The sequence below is a fragment of the Alnus glutinosa genome, chromosome 8 (assembly GCF_958979055.1).
Source record: "Alnus glutinosa chromosome 8, dhAlnGlut1.1, whole genome shotgun sequence".
Taxonomy (NCBI): domain Eukaryota; kingdom Viridiplantae; phylum Streptophyta; class Magnoliopsida; order Fagales; family Betulaceae; genus Alnus; species Alnus glutinosa.
In genome coordinates this window covers 5,850,647-5,865,834 of record NC_084893.1, presented here as the reverse complement: position 1 = coordinate 5,865,834, position 15,188 = coordinate 5,850,647, and the positions used below count along the sequence as shown (strand labels likewise).

Genomic DNA, 15,188 nt, shown 5'->3' with positions numbered 1-15,188 from the left:
GATGAGATTTTTGCCAAGGAAAATACAGTAGCTGCCACTGGAGCGACGATCATCTCGGTCTCCGGCCCAGTTAGCGTCTGAGTATGCTTGGATAGAAGCAGAGCCTGTACGATAAAATTGAAGTCCAAAGTGAACTGTTTGCTTGAGATATCGTAGAAGTCTTTTCACGGCCTACCAATGAAGATCAGTGGGGTTGTGCATGAATTGAGCTAGCTTGTTGACACAAAATGAAATGTCCGGTCTAGTGATGCATAGGCATTGCAGCTCACCTACTGTGCTGCGGAAGAGAGTAGGATCAGAAAATAAGTCACCTTCATGTGCTGACAAGTGTGTAGATGATGCTATAGGACAATTGATCGATTTGGCTTCTGTCATTTTTGTCTGGTTGAGAATATCAAGGATATATCTATGCTGAGACAGCAAAAAGCCACCGGAACTAGGAAGAACTTCAATGCCCAGAAAATAATTGAGGAGGCCGAGGTCTTTCACAACAAACTCTTGTTTTAATGTGGACAAGAGGTCACGGAGCTGGATGAAGTTATCAAGATGTCATCTACATAGATTAACACTAGGATAATGCATGTGGCCAATTTGTAGAGAAATAGAGAGGTGTCCGATTGTGAGGCCTTGAACTCGAGTGTCAGTAGCTTGCCACTAAGTCTGGAAAACCAGGCCCTTGGTGCTTGTTTTAGGCCATAGAGGGCCTTCTGTAGTTGACAGAGATGATTGGAATACTGAGGGTGAGCAAAACTAAGGGGCTAAGACATGTAGACCACCTCTGAAATGTTGCCGTGTAGAAATGCATTATGTATATCAATCTGATGGATAGGCCATCCATTGGAAAGAGCAAGAGATAGATCAATACGTACCGTAGTAGGTTTGATCACTGGACTATAGGTTTCACCATAATCTATTACAGGTTGTTGGTGAAAACCCTTTGCAACGAGTCTTGCCTTGTACCGATCGATTGATCCATCAGCTTTCCTTTTTAGCCGAAAAACCCATTTGCAGCCAATGAAGTTTGTAGCTGACGTAGGTGGAACAAGTGTCCAAGTTCGGTTCTGTAGTAGGGCATCAAACTCTGTGTTCATGGCAGCTCTCCAATTTTTATCCTTTATGGTTGACAAATAGGCTCGGTGATAAGGGAGGAGGACTCGGTAAGGAGGGCTCTTGGAATTGGATACCGAACTCTGCCATCTGTGAATTCTCAAGGTTTTGAGATGTTATTTTTTGCACGAGTGACCATGGGGTGAACTGATTCTAGAGGAGTTGAAGGTGGAGATGAAACTTCAGGAATAATAGGAACAAAGGAAGACTCGACAGATGTGACTGATTTGAATTGAGGGGACTGCAAAGGAGTGGACAGTAAAGGAGTAGCAGAAGGTATAGAGGTAGTGCTTGGTTGTGGAACTGAAGCAGCCAATGGATAAGAAAGAAAGGGCAGGGAGAATGGCTGCCTGGAATTTGGAGATGAAGTTTCGCTTGAGAATGCAGAAGTATATGGAAAGGTAGACTCGGTGAAGACAACATCTCGAGAAATATATAGACGATTTGTAGGTAAGTGAAGATATTTGTAGCCTTTGTGCAAAGTGCTATATCCTAAGAACAAACAAGGAACAGATCTGGGTTGAAATTTGTTGGTATTATAGGGCCGAAGATTAGGCCAACAGAGGTAACTGAAGGTTCTTAAAAATGAGTAATCATGACAGCATTTGAAGAGAACTTCAAATGGGGATTGATTTGAAGAATTGTGGTGGGCATGCGATTGATGAGGTAGCATGCAGTGGAGAATGCATTATCCCAAAAGGGTAAGGGTAAATGAGCATGAGAGAGTAGTGCGAGACCGGTTTGGACAATGTGTCGATGTTTTTGTTCAATTGCACCATTTTGTTGGTGTGTATGAGGACATGACACACGATGGAGAATATCGAGCTGCTAGAGGAGTTTGCTGATAGGGCGATATTCACCACCCCAGTCGGATTGAATAGATTTTATGTTGGTGTTTGATAGTGAGTGGAGATCATAGCAGGAGGAACAGGGGTCTCGGTTGGTGATTGAGGTGGTAGGGTGGAGGTAGACATGATCGAAAGAAGGAAGAAAATTGAGAGAAAAAAAAAAAGAAAAAAAGATGTGAGTCACGAGTGTGGCTCTAATACCATATAAAGTCTAAAGATAATGATTTTATGCTTTGTGTTGCCTTACCAAATACTGGTTTAAGGCAAGCAGTTTGTAGGATAATGTAGAAATGAGTGATAGTTGAGGGAGTAAGTATAATTAACAAAAAAGAAAGAAAAAAAAAATTGAAGGGTAAAAGAATAAATATATTTTTATTAAACTGTTGTATAGTAACAATATTGATGATTGAATCAAAAATAAAATAAAATTATTGATAATGATATTGATTTTGTTAGCATATTAATATAAATGATTAAGAGTCTGTTTAGGTTTACGATTTTAAAAAATGCAATTTAAAATAACGATTTTAAAATGTTCGATTTGAAAAAAGTGATTTTTAAAAACGCAGTTAAGCTTTTTGCAAAATCGCAGTTTAGTCTTTAAAATTATACATTTTCAAAAAAGCATCATCTTATCTGCGATTTGAAAAATCAGATTTTCTGCGTTTTCAAATCGCAATTTTTAAAAACGCAGTTCCCAAACAATTTATGTTCTGCGATTTGGTTTAAAATCACACTTATTGTCTATGAAATCACAATCTCAAACCCATCCCAAGTCTATTATTTTTTATCAATTTAAATTTTTGGGATAATTGATTATTTAAGTTGATATTAAAATAGAGGTAATGTATTTGAATCTGACTTCACAGTTTACCACTTCACCTAATTTATTCGTGAAAGTTTGAGTTCATATATGTAAAGATGAGTGTTAAAATATTAAATTTAAAACTCTCATATCAATTTAAATTTTTGTGAAATTGCAATTTTTATTTATTTTTTATTTTTTGTATGTTGTATGCTGCATATTATAATATATTCCTTTTATATTTGGTTTAGATGCTATAAAAATAAATTTCATATTATTCTCTTTTTTATAAAAATTAAAAATTAAATTAAATTATTGAAAAAATTACTGTAGTTTTTTTTTTTTTTTTTTTTTTTTTTTTTTTTTTTTTATATATAATCGCAAAAAACGGATCCAATGGTAGCAAGTCTTAAGCGTAGTGAATCGTGTGGCATTGACGCTTAACAAGTTGAGGCTAAAGAAATGATGCACCGCAAGACCCACTGATTGACTCTGAACCGCACTAATGGTCAAACAATTCTTTACTATTTCTTTTTATTTAATTAAACAATTTATCGAGAAACAAATAAATATATATATATAATAATAAAAATAAAAATATTTCCTTTCCGAGCTGGATCTCTTCATTGCTCCGGGCGCGAGTCAAATAATGTGGTTTCTAATTTCTAATAGTACTTATATTTATAATTGATAAAATAATTAAAAAAGCAAAATTGTTACTCTCAATTAATATAAATAATGAAGAGCATTGCAGTCTTGGAAACCATTGGTATTGATTAAGAGGTTCATACTTTTTAATTTGTGATTTTTTTTTTTATTTACCAATTTGTAATCTATTATAGTCTACAATACTTTTTTATTCTAAAAAGAACTTGACACTACAATCTACATACCTACCCTACGTGGCTAATAAAAAAACAAAATCCAATAAGGAACAACATGTGGGGGCGTGAATAAATTACTTAACAATTTTTCTTATAAAATATATATTTTTTAAAACCAATTGCAGGGCCCACTACCCTGCTGGCCTTAACGTGGCTCCGTTACTGCATACATCCCCTACACATCTTCATACAATAAAGTTTCAAATCTACCGTTGAACTTGTGAGTCTCATAAATTCAATGATGAATTTGAAAATGAGATGTGTAGGATATATATTTATATTATTTATTGTTTTGTTGAGATCTAATAGGGACGTGGATCAATTACTTACCAAATTTTCTTATAAAATAATTTTTAAAAAACTAATTGAAGGGACCACGACTTCTATTGGCCTTTACGTGGCTCCACCAACTGAGTTTAAGCATGTTGAGTATGACATATGGCAATTTATGAGGTAATGTAGAAATGATTGATAGTTGAGGAGTAGGTATAATTAACAAAATAAAAATTAAAAAAATAAGGATAATAGAATAAATATATTTTTATCAAACAGTTGTATCGTAACAATATATGATGATATTGATTTGTTAGCATATTATATAAATTATTCGGTCAATTAACTTGATATTAAAATAGAGGTAATGTGTTTGAATTTGATTTCACAGTTTACCACTTTACCTAATTTATCTGAGAAAGTTTGAACTTATACATGAGAATGAACGTTAAAATATTAATTTAAAACTTTCATATCAGTTTAAATTTTTGTGAAATAGCATATTTTTTATTTACTTTTTTACTTTTTTATGTTGTATGCTGCAAATTAATCCTATTATATTTAGTTTAGATGCTATAAAAATAAATTTCATTTTACTCTCTTTTTTCATAAAAATAAAAAAATTAACAAATCATTACAAAAATTACTGTAGTATTATTATTATTATTATTATTATTATTATTATTATTATCACAACTAAGTCAAAGCCATTATTATTTTTTTTAGCCACAAAAAAACTGATCCAGTTTTAACAGGTCTTAAGCAGAGTAACTCGCATGGCATTACTGCTCAACAAGTTGAGGCTAAAGAAATGATGCACCGCAAGACTCGCTGAATGACTCTAAAGCCCAATGATGGCCAAACAATTCTTTACTATTTCTTTTTATTTAATTAAACAATTTTCCATAAGCAAATATATATTAATAAAAATAAAAATCTTTCCTCTCCGAGCTGGATTTTTCACTGCTTCAGGCGCGAGCCAAATAATGTGGTTTCTAATTTTTAATATTACTTATATTTATAATTGATAAAATAATTAAAAAAGCAAAATTGTTACTCACAATTAATATAAATAATGAAGAGCATTGCAGTCTTGGAAACCATTGGTATTGATTAAGAGATTCATACTTCTTAATTTGTGTTTTTTTTTTTTTTTTTGTTAATTTGTAATCTATTATAACCTATGATACTTTTTATTCTATAAAGAACCTGACACTACAAGTCTACATACCTTAAAAAAAAATCAATAAGGAATCGTGTGTGGGGGCGATGATAAATTATTTAACAATTTTTCTTATAAAATAATTTTTTAAAATCAATTGCAGGGGCCATGACTCCTGCTGGCCTTAACGTGGCTCCGTTACTGCATACATCCTCTACACATCTCCATACAACAAAGTTTCAAATTCACCATTAAATTTGTGAGACCCAATGTGATGGGCCCCATGGTAGGCCGAATCTTAAAGATCCCTTACAAGTTCCAGATGGGCCAATCACAAAGTCAAGGGCGAAGAAGATCAAGGAGGCAATGCAAGGATTGGTGCAATCCACTTGGACCGAGTTTGCAAATTTATCGAGTAAGACTCCAACATTCAAGATGGGCTTGAAAGAAGAAGAACCAACTTTAATTCATGTGATACAAGCAACAGATGGGGGCAGCATAGCCTAGTAGTTTCTTGCAAACTCTTTATTTCACTAAGTATAGGCATATGGGCCTATTTTTATGTTTCTATGGTTGTAGGCCTTTAGGCCTATTTGTTTTATTAAGTGAACTTATTTTATTAGCTATAGAAGTGTAGTTTAGGATATTTTGGGCTTGAAGATGTTCCGCCCATGTCTTTTAATTGATGTAGGCCTTAGTAGGGTTAGGGTTTTATGGAGAGATTTTAAAAAGACTTGTTGCCGCATATGCTAGACAAGATGATTGTGAATGAAGTTTTGTTCTTCATAGAAAACTTTTTCAGTTTTCTCTACTTGTTCTTGATTGAACTAAGAACTTATCAAAGGCAAACCCTTTGTGACGTTCTCACCAAATCTAGGTTCTTGAAACAAGATTTCAACGGGTCTAGATTCTTTGGACTTGATTCTTGGCTTTCTTGGGTAGATTTCAATTTGTTTGTGGGTTCAAAGGGGATTTCATCCTGCAGGTTCACATCACAATGTGGGTCTCATAAATCAAAAGGTAGATTTGAAAAATGAGATGTATAAGATATATATTTATATCATTTCTCGTTTTGTTGAGATCTAAATTTTGATGAGCTCTTGTTGAGATCTCAATGGTGGCGTGAATCAAATACTTAATAAATTTTTTTATAAAATAACTTTTGTTAAAACAAATTGCAGGGGCGACGGCCCTTGCTAGCCTTAACGTGGCTTCGCCACTGAGTTTAAGCATGTTGAGTATAAATTTAAGCATGTTGAATATAGTAATTTGTGACGTAATGTAGAAATAAGTGATAGTTGAGGAGTAAGTATAATTATCAAAAAAAAAAAAAGTTGTAAGGTTAAAGAATAAATATGATTTTATTGATCTGTTGCATCGTAACAATATTGATGATGATATTGATTTTGTTAGTATATTAATATTAATGATCAAGTATATTTTTCTTTATCCTTGAGCTCATACGTGAGAGTGAACGCTAAAATATTAATTTAAAACTTTCATATCTATTTAAATTTTTGTGAAATAGCATATTTTTTATTTATTTTTTTATATTGTATGCTGCAAAGTATAATATATTTATTTTATATTTGGTTTAGATGCTATAAAAATAAATTACATATTATTCTCTCTTTTTTATATAAAAAAATTAAATCATTGAAAAAATTATGTCCGCACTCTATGCGCATTTTGTCCGCACACTATGCGCATTTTCAGTGGTTAACCCAACTTGGGTTAACCACATTTTATTTATTTATTTATTTTAAAAAAGTGTATCATGCATATCATTGTCAGTTTCCCTCTTTCACTCGATCTCTCCCCCAATTTTTTTTCCCTCCACTTTCTCCGGCCACCACAAAGCAGTGTTGACGCCCACCCGACGCCCACCATCAGGTAAATCTCCATGTTTGGTCTTTTTTTTTTCCTGCTATTTTCCCCCTGTAAGAGCCTCTAGTTTCTTATATTTGTTTATCGTTCAGATCCGGCCACCACGAAGCAGTGCTGACGCCCACCATCCGATAAATCTCCATGTTTGGTCTTTTTTTTTTTTTTTTCCCTGCTATGTGTTGATGTAAGAGCCTCTGGTTACTTAGATCTGTTTTTCTTTGTGGTTCATTTTTTTATGGAGAGAATGCTACTCCATAGCATTACTCCGAAGTTTCTTAGTTGTTCTTTTGGTTTTGGTCCTTCGAAATTTTCCTGCAGAGATTTTCTGTTTGTTTCTTAGGAAAGTTTCCGTTCTTGAATTTTATCAGCTACTTGAACTGCATCTTGTCTAGTATAAACTGAGAATGCCTTCTTTTTTCCCTTGCTTCTTGTTAGATTGATGTTTTGTAGTATGAAATTAAGAGGACTGACCCGTCTAGTTGAGGCATTAGGAAATGGTGGCAATGGAATGTGGTTAATTGTTAGGCGTTTTGTGATCTAGGGTTGGGTAATTATTATTAATTTTTTTGTACTCTCTAAATCCATTTTGTGGGTTCGGTACTCGGTAGTAGCATTATTTTTTCTTTAGTTAGAAGTAAAAAAATTGAAACTGTATTTGTTGGGCTATTTTCTGTATTTGTTTTCCGTACACTGAATTTCTAGAATTGGATTTTGTATTTGGTTCATTTTGTATTCGTATTTGAATGTATCAGATATATTTGATTTTTTCTCTATTTTGTATAATCTAATTGGCCATTTTACCTTGGATTTATTGTTTATCATGATTTTTTATTTTCATTTGGGTTGATTAAAGTATTCTAATGAGATTTTAAAAAAAAAAAAAAAAAAAATCTTAATGAGATTTAAAAGTTGACTTGTATTATCTAAAATCTTGCAGGAATTAGTGGAATAGAAGGAATAAAAGTTACAATGTATTTTGTTGTTTTGGCATTTTTTTTGTGTTGTATAGACAAGTGAATATCTTTTTATGTTGTAATTTATAGATTTTCATAGCTAATAGTAGCTTGTCCCTTTTTGTTGTTGGAACTAGTAGATTTCTAAGGTATTGCAACTACCTAGCAGCTCATGTACTAACACTAATTATAATTTGAACAAGTTGATCCCATGTATTTTGTTGTGATGTTGAATATTGTGATAGGATGGGAAGAGTATAATCAATGAAGAAAATATGTTGTTTTTGTAACTATATTTTTGTAATTCTCATTGTATTTAAAAGACCACTGCATTTTTGAGATCAAAACAATTTCTGAAGCTCTTTGAGCAATTTCCTCGTGGATGAAATTAAAGAAACTACAAAAATCATTTTATTTGCATTTTTTTTTTCTTCATATTTTTGGTGCATTAGTTGTGCACTTTTATCTTTTTGGTTCATCAATTTCAATTTTCTTGTAGTTTTAGGGAGGATGACCATAAATGTTATGGTGTTTAAAGCATAGTATTTATCCTGGTAGAAGCAAATCTAGTAAATTTTGAGATTTTGATGAGCGGATAAACATGCAGTTTTGTATACACTATTGCAAGTCTTGCAAAAAGTTACAAATTTACAATCATTCCAACAAGACATCCATATTGCTTCACAGTGAAGGCTTTTTGTTTTTGCCTCACGTATACGTATACAAAAGCAATTCCGGTGAATTTCAAGTAAAAGCTCGAATCTCTCCCTAGCAAACTTAGATTTTCAATCAAATGCATAATTACGAATATTCCTTCAACATCGCTAGGCTTCATATCAAACTATTTTGATCAAAATATAATATAATATATACATATAATAATGAGATCAAATCAGATTATACAAAATAGAGTAAAAATCAAATAGATCTGATTCATTCAGATAGGCAAAAAACTTGAACTTACAACGAAAATAAAGTCAAAATTTATAGTAAAACAAATAACAATCTGATAATACAAAAGAAAAAAAGAAAAGAAAAGAAAAGAGCAAGAAATTAAGAGATTCAAATACAAATACAAAAATGAACCAAAAAGATAAACAAATCTAAGAAACCAGAGGCTCTTACAGCAAACACATAGCAAAAAAAAAAATTAAAAAAGATAAAAAACAAAACAAGAATCGGATCTATATAACGCCGCGTAAAACGCCGGCTCTACCTTCCGTGTCCGAACGAAAACAAAAATAGATCTAGAAATGATACAAAAATCGCACAAAACGAACATATCTAAAAGAACTCATCACAAACAAATCTAAAAGAGCACTAGTATTAGTAGTAAAGCTAAAATCGGAGAGAGAAACAGAATCTTTGCTACTTTGGAGAGTCTCCTCCGGCTTTCGCTATGCATTGAAAGAGATAGAGAGATGCGTCTCATGGCGAAAGGTTGGGAGAGAGGCTCCGTGGTGTCGTGGGTGTGGGCGGCGGCACTGCATCATGGTGGGTGGAGGAACTTAACGGTGATGGCCAGAGCTGAATGGTGGTGGGTGGGAGAGGGGGGAGAGAGAAAGAGGGGAAAATAGTGATGGTGATTGGCGGAGTTGCTTCATGGTGGCCGACTGCTCTGGATGGTGGTGGTCGGCGCTAGAGGGTGGAGGAAAAAAAAATTGGGGAGAGAGTGAAGAGGGAAAATGAAAATGAAAAAAACTGCGAGATATGATTGGCGCATACTTTTGTTTCTTTTCTTTTTTGTTTTGTTTTATTTTATTTTTTTTAATAGGCTGGTTAACCTGGGTTGGGTTAACCAGCAAAAAGCCGGATGCTTTACGGAGAGGATGCTTCTTCGTAGCATCACTCTAAAAAAAATCCAATAAGAAACCGCGTGTGGGGGCATGATAATTACTTAACAATTTTTCTTATAAAATATATATATATTTTTAAATTAATTGCAAGGGCCACGACCCCTGTTGACCTTAGTGTGATTTCGTCACTGCATACATTCTATTCACATTTTCGTACAACAAAGTTTCAAATCCATGATTGAATTTGTGGGACCCAATGTGGGTCCTATCATTCCAATGGTAGATTTGAAAATGAGACGTGTAAGATATATCATATATATTTATATCATTTCTCGTTTTGTTGAGATCTCAATTTTGACAAGCTCTTGTTGAGATCTCAGTGGGGGCGTGAATCAATTACTTAACAAATTTTCTTATAATATATAAATATATATAAATCGTTGCTCCTATTGGCCTCAACGTGGCTTCGCCACTGGGTTTAGTCATGTTGAGTATGACATATGGCAGTTTGTAGAATAATTCTAGAAGTACATTAAGTGTCCATCAAAAAATGAGGTGGTTTTTAAAATCACCATTTGATCAAAATTATCATTTGATCAATCACACGCCCAATGGTGATTTTAAAAGCCACCTCATTTAATGTACATGTAGAATTACTCTAGTTTGTGAAGTAATGTTGAAATGAGTGATAGTTGAGTAGTGGGTATAATTAATAAAATATATATATACATGAAGGGTAAAAGAATAAATATATTTTTATTAAACTGTTGTATGGTAACAATATTGATTTTGTTAGCATATTAATATAAATGATTAAATATATTCTTTTTTATCGGTTTAAATTTTTAGAATAGCTGGTTATTTAACTTGATATTAAAATAGAGGTAAAATGTGTTTAAATCCGACATCACAGTTTTCCACTTTACCTAATTAATCTGTGAAAGTTTAAGCTCATATGTGAGAGCGAGCGTTAAAATATTAATTTAAAACTTTCATATCAGTTTAAATTTTCATGAAATAGCATATTTTTTATTTTCTTATTTCTTTTTTTAAAAAAAAAAATTTAATGTTGTATGCTTCAAATTATAATATATTCCTTTTATATTTGGTTTAAATGCTGTAAAAATAAATTACATGTTATTCTCTTTTTTTAATATAAAAAAAATTAAATTAAATTTAAACCACTGAAAAAATTAATGTAATTTTTTTCTATCACAACTAAGTCAAATCCTTTTTTTTTTTTTAACCGCAAAAAACTGACCCCAGTGTCAGCATGTCTTAAGCAGAGTAAATTGTGGGGCATCAGCCGCATCACCGCTCAACAAGTTGAGGCTAAACAAATGATACACCGCAATACTCGTTGATTGACTCTAAACTGCAATAATGGCCAAACAATTATTTGCTATTTATTTTTATTTTTATTTAATTAAACAATTTATCCAAAAACAAATAAATATTATATAATAAAAATAATAATAAAAATCTTTCTTCTCCAAGCTGGATCTTCAGGCGCGAGTCATGATTTCTAATTTATAATATTACTTATATATATAATTGATAAAATAATAATAATTAAAAAAAAAAGAAGTAAATTTGATAATCTCAATTAATATAAATAATGAAGAGCATTGCCGGGAAACCATTGGTATCGATCGATTAAGATGATTTCGGATTTGGATAGGAATTAACCGACAGCGAGAGAATCACGTGTTGTTATTGGATAGAAGATGTTGGAAGCTGTAGATGATTACGACTATGATCCCGTGTTGTTCTTCCATTTCGGGCTCTTCCTCTTGCTCTCAAAAGCTTTATTATATACGCACGCTGCTTTCGCTTCAACCGCGCCTACCTCTGGCTCTGGGTTTCCAAGTTTTTGAACCTTCAATCGCGCCGGTTTCATAGCCATTCTTAGTGCACCGACGAGATGCAGATAATCGAGATATGGACGAATCCGGGAATAGTTTGAGGATTTGGGACCCAATTGCGAAGCCACACTGGGACATGGAATCCAAGTCTTCGTCGTCGATGAGTTTTCTCGGGTGCCGATTCCGGTTCCGAAAACCGGCGTTCGATTCGTATGGGGTGGCGTGTGAAGCCTTCTCGGAAAAGCCTCTTCTTCTTCTTTGTCTTCTTGGGTTCAGAATCCAGCTGCTTTAATAGGGTTTGCAATTTTTTTGCTCTCAATTTTGGTTTTTTTGTAACCGTTGGTGGATTCGCCGTCGTTTTGAAGCAATGGGTTTTGGTGAGGGTCGGCATTCCCAGGCTGAGGATGGTGAGGTTGTGGAGAAAGATCCAACCGGACGATACTTACGGGTATGGATAATTCTAGGATTTGAATTCATTATCTGTTTGTTTCCCTAGAAAATTAAAGGCAAAGAAAAGAATATAGAATTATAGTTTTTTTTTTTTTTTTTTTTTTTTTAAAAAAAGATGTTGTTTCGATTTCCAGTAATGGGAAATCATCGCAAATTTGACAAATTATTCGTTAGGTTAATTAAGTGGATTATGTTTTAAATAATTTGCATTAAGATTTTCCGATTTGTGATGAGTCATTTCAATTAAATAATCATTTTCAAGCCAGAGATTTTTATTTTCGAAATCTTTATGCTTGCATTTGTCAGTGATTGCCCTCGCTTGGCTGCTGACAATTTAATTGAAATTTTAGCTTTTGATATCATTTCTCTTTAACTCTTTGGTAGATAAAGGTAGTAATTTGTCTCTTGCTGGTAGCCTGTATCAAATGAACATGAATAGATTGAAAATTTTGATTTGGGAAGTCCAATTCGATGGATTTTAAATATGTTTGATGAAAATTTGAATGTTGAGCAGGATTATAGTTATTCCGTAGTGTAGTTTTGTGATTTAAACGGTCTCAAACATTTTCAATATCTTGCTTGCTTTGTTGTTGAGTCGAGTTGTTTATATTATTGGATTTAGTGATATAATCTTCATATCTTTTGGTTTTATTCTTTCAGTATGATCAAATGTTGGGGAGAGGAGCATTTAAGACTGTGTATGGTTCTTAGACCTATCTTATTTAATTCTCTTCTTGATGGTTTTAGTAGTTAGTTTCTTACGTTGATAGTTGTTTAAAATAGACAATTTTTTTGTTTATTTGAATTTGTCTTCTTTTGGCTCCGTTTTTATATATAGATACAAGGCATTTGATGAAATTGATGGAATAGAAGTTGCTTGGAACCAAGTGAGCATTGAGGATGTATTGCAGTCACCGGAACAGCTGGAAAGGTTATATTCAGAGGTTCATCTGCTGAAATCTTTGAAACATGGAAATATTATCAAGTTCTATAATTCCTGGGTAGACGATAAGAACAAGACTATCAACCTGATAACAGAGTTGTTCACATCTGGGAGTTTGAGGCAGTGAGTTCCATTGACTGTGTACTTTTTTGTTTTGTTTTGTTTTTTTTTTTTCATTTTCTGCCTTCAATGCTCATTTATGGCATTCATGGTTTTATTGGGTTTTAGATATCGTAAGAAGCATATGAATGTTGATATGAAGGCCATCAAGAACTGGGCAAGGCAGATTCTTCAAGGTTTAAGCTATCTGCACGGCCACAATCCTCCGATCATCCATCGAGACCTGAAATGCGACAATATATTCGTTAATGGGAACAATGGAGAAGTTAAAATTGGAGATCTTGGATTGGCAACTGTCATGCAGCAGCCTATTGCCCGAAGCGTTATTGGTATTTACATCCCTTTCTCCAAAAGTGTTATGATTTTGATTTAACCTTCTTAATTGAAGTTTGTTTTTCATTTGTTTTTTGCATAGGCACTCCTGAGTTCATGGCACCAGAGCTTTATGAAGAGGAATATAATAATCTTGTCGACATATATTCTTTTGGCATGTGCATGTTAGAAATGGTTACCTGTGAATATCCATATGGTGAATGCAAAAATCCAGCTCAAATATACAAGAAGGTTACTACTGTAAGTTGGCGACCTCCTACAGTATATATCATTCGTGCTTTGCTTCATAAAAGGTTGTTGTAATATTTCTCTTGAAATTCCTTTCCTGCAGGGCATAAAGCCTGCTTCCCTGGGTAAAGTGAATGACCCCCAAGTTAAGCAGTTCATAGAGAAGTGTCTGGTTCCAGCATCTATGAGATTAACAGCAATGGAGCTCCTGAAAGATCCATTCCTTGCAACTGGAAATTCGAAGGATCTCATTTGTGATTCCCTGTGGTTATCCAATAATTTGCCCGTATTGGTGAACCCACTACAGCTTGAATCTCATGCCATGGACATAGACTCTAACTGCAAGATGCTTTCTGCTGGCTCTAGTACAAAAACCATCAATGGAACTTCTAACTCTTCAACTCTAGAATTTCAGAGGTTTACTGCGAATAATGAGTTTAGGTTAAAAGGGGAGAAAATCGATGACAATACGATTTCATTGACTCTTCGCATCGCTGATCTCTGTGGTAAGCAAATGTATTGTAGAATCAGATTTCTTTCTTTTCTTCAAGTGCTAACTATATATTGTTTTTGTTTTAACAGGTCAGGTGAGAAACATCCATTTTGCAGTTTATCTTGATTCTGATACTGCAATTTCAATAGCTGAGGAGATGGTTGAACAACTTGATTTGTCAAAAGAAGATGTGGCTGTCATTGCCGAGTTAATCGACAACTTGATTGCCAAGCTTGTACCAAGATGGAAATCTTTAGTCGAGAATCGTTCATATGAAGCAAACTGTTCAGTTGGTAATTCTCCTGCACTTCATATAGGTGGGAATTTAGGGTTAGTAGAGGCTCTTGCCAAGGCAGTTATTGAGCACCATGTTCTAGCACAAATGGCCGGTGTAGAAGATGAAGACGATCAAGAATCAACCTTTTCAGACATATCAGCCGAGTATGGTGCCTCAATGGCCTCAGATGCTGTTAATGACAACGCTTTAGAGTCTGATTGTTCTAGTCTTGATGAATGCTATAAAGGTTCAAATGGGTATGGGGCTTATGATCATGGTGGGCATACGGAGAAGAGTGATGAAGCTAATGTTGGTGAATCTATTTTGATTAATGAGCCTGCAGAGAACTCTGGCTTGTCGAGCGTATGTTCTCTATCTCTGGCAGAAAAAAAGCAGCATGATGAGCTAAAGCTGGAGCTGGATGCAATTAATACGCAGTATCACCAATGCTTCGTTGAACTCTTGAGGATGAAGGAGTATGCAATGGAAAATGCCAAAAAGAGGTGGATGATGAAGAAAAAAGTATCTGTTATTTGATTTACTGTAGGTTTTTTCTTCTCTCTCTCCAATAACAAAATTGCCACAAATAGAGTCCTAAAAAGTCGTTTTTTCTTAAGAAATTTGATGTAATTTTCTTCTGTTAATACAGAGATATATTCATATATTCCAGGATCTGCACAGTACCATTTCCTGTCACCTGGGGATGGATGGAAAAGTGAAAGAAAAAAAATTGTATGAAAAAGTGAAAAGTAAAAAAAAAAAAA

The 15,188-nt window shown here is 33.6% G+C and overlaps 1 protein-coding gene across 2 annotated transcripts; it reads left to right on the top strand.

The window, feature by feature from the left end:
- The first annotated feature begins 11,369 nt into the window (after positions 1 to 11,369).
- Positions 11,370 to 15,088, top strand: LOC133875028 (serine/threonine-protein kinase WNK8-like). 2 transcript variants are annotated; one of them, XM_062313010.1, is made up of 7 exons: positions 11,816 to 12,028; positions 12,691 to 12,728; positions 12,869 to 13,096; positions 13,202 to 13,422; positions 13,509 to 13,666; positions 13,758 to 14,160; positions 14,237 to 15,088. In XM_062313010.1, exons 1-7 carry the CDS (start codon positions 11,948 to 11,950, stop codon positions 14,959 to 14,961), a joined length of 1,854 nt encoding a protein of 617 aa, XP_062168994.1. In that variant the 5' UTR covers positions 11,816 to 11,947; the 3' UTR covers positions 14,962 to 15,088. The 2 variants fall into 2 exon arrangements, with proteins under 2 accessions (XP_062168993.1, XP_062168994.1); XM_062313009.1 differs by lacking the exon at positions 12,691 to 12,728 and having other exon boundaries at positions 11,370 to 12,028.
- The last annotated feature ends 100 nt before the right edge of the window (positions 15,089 to 15,188 follow it).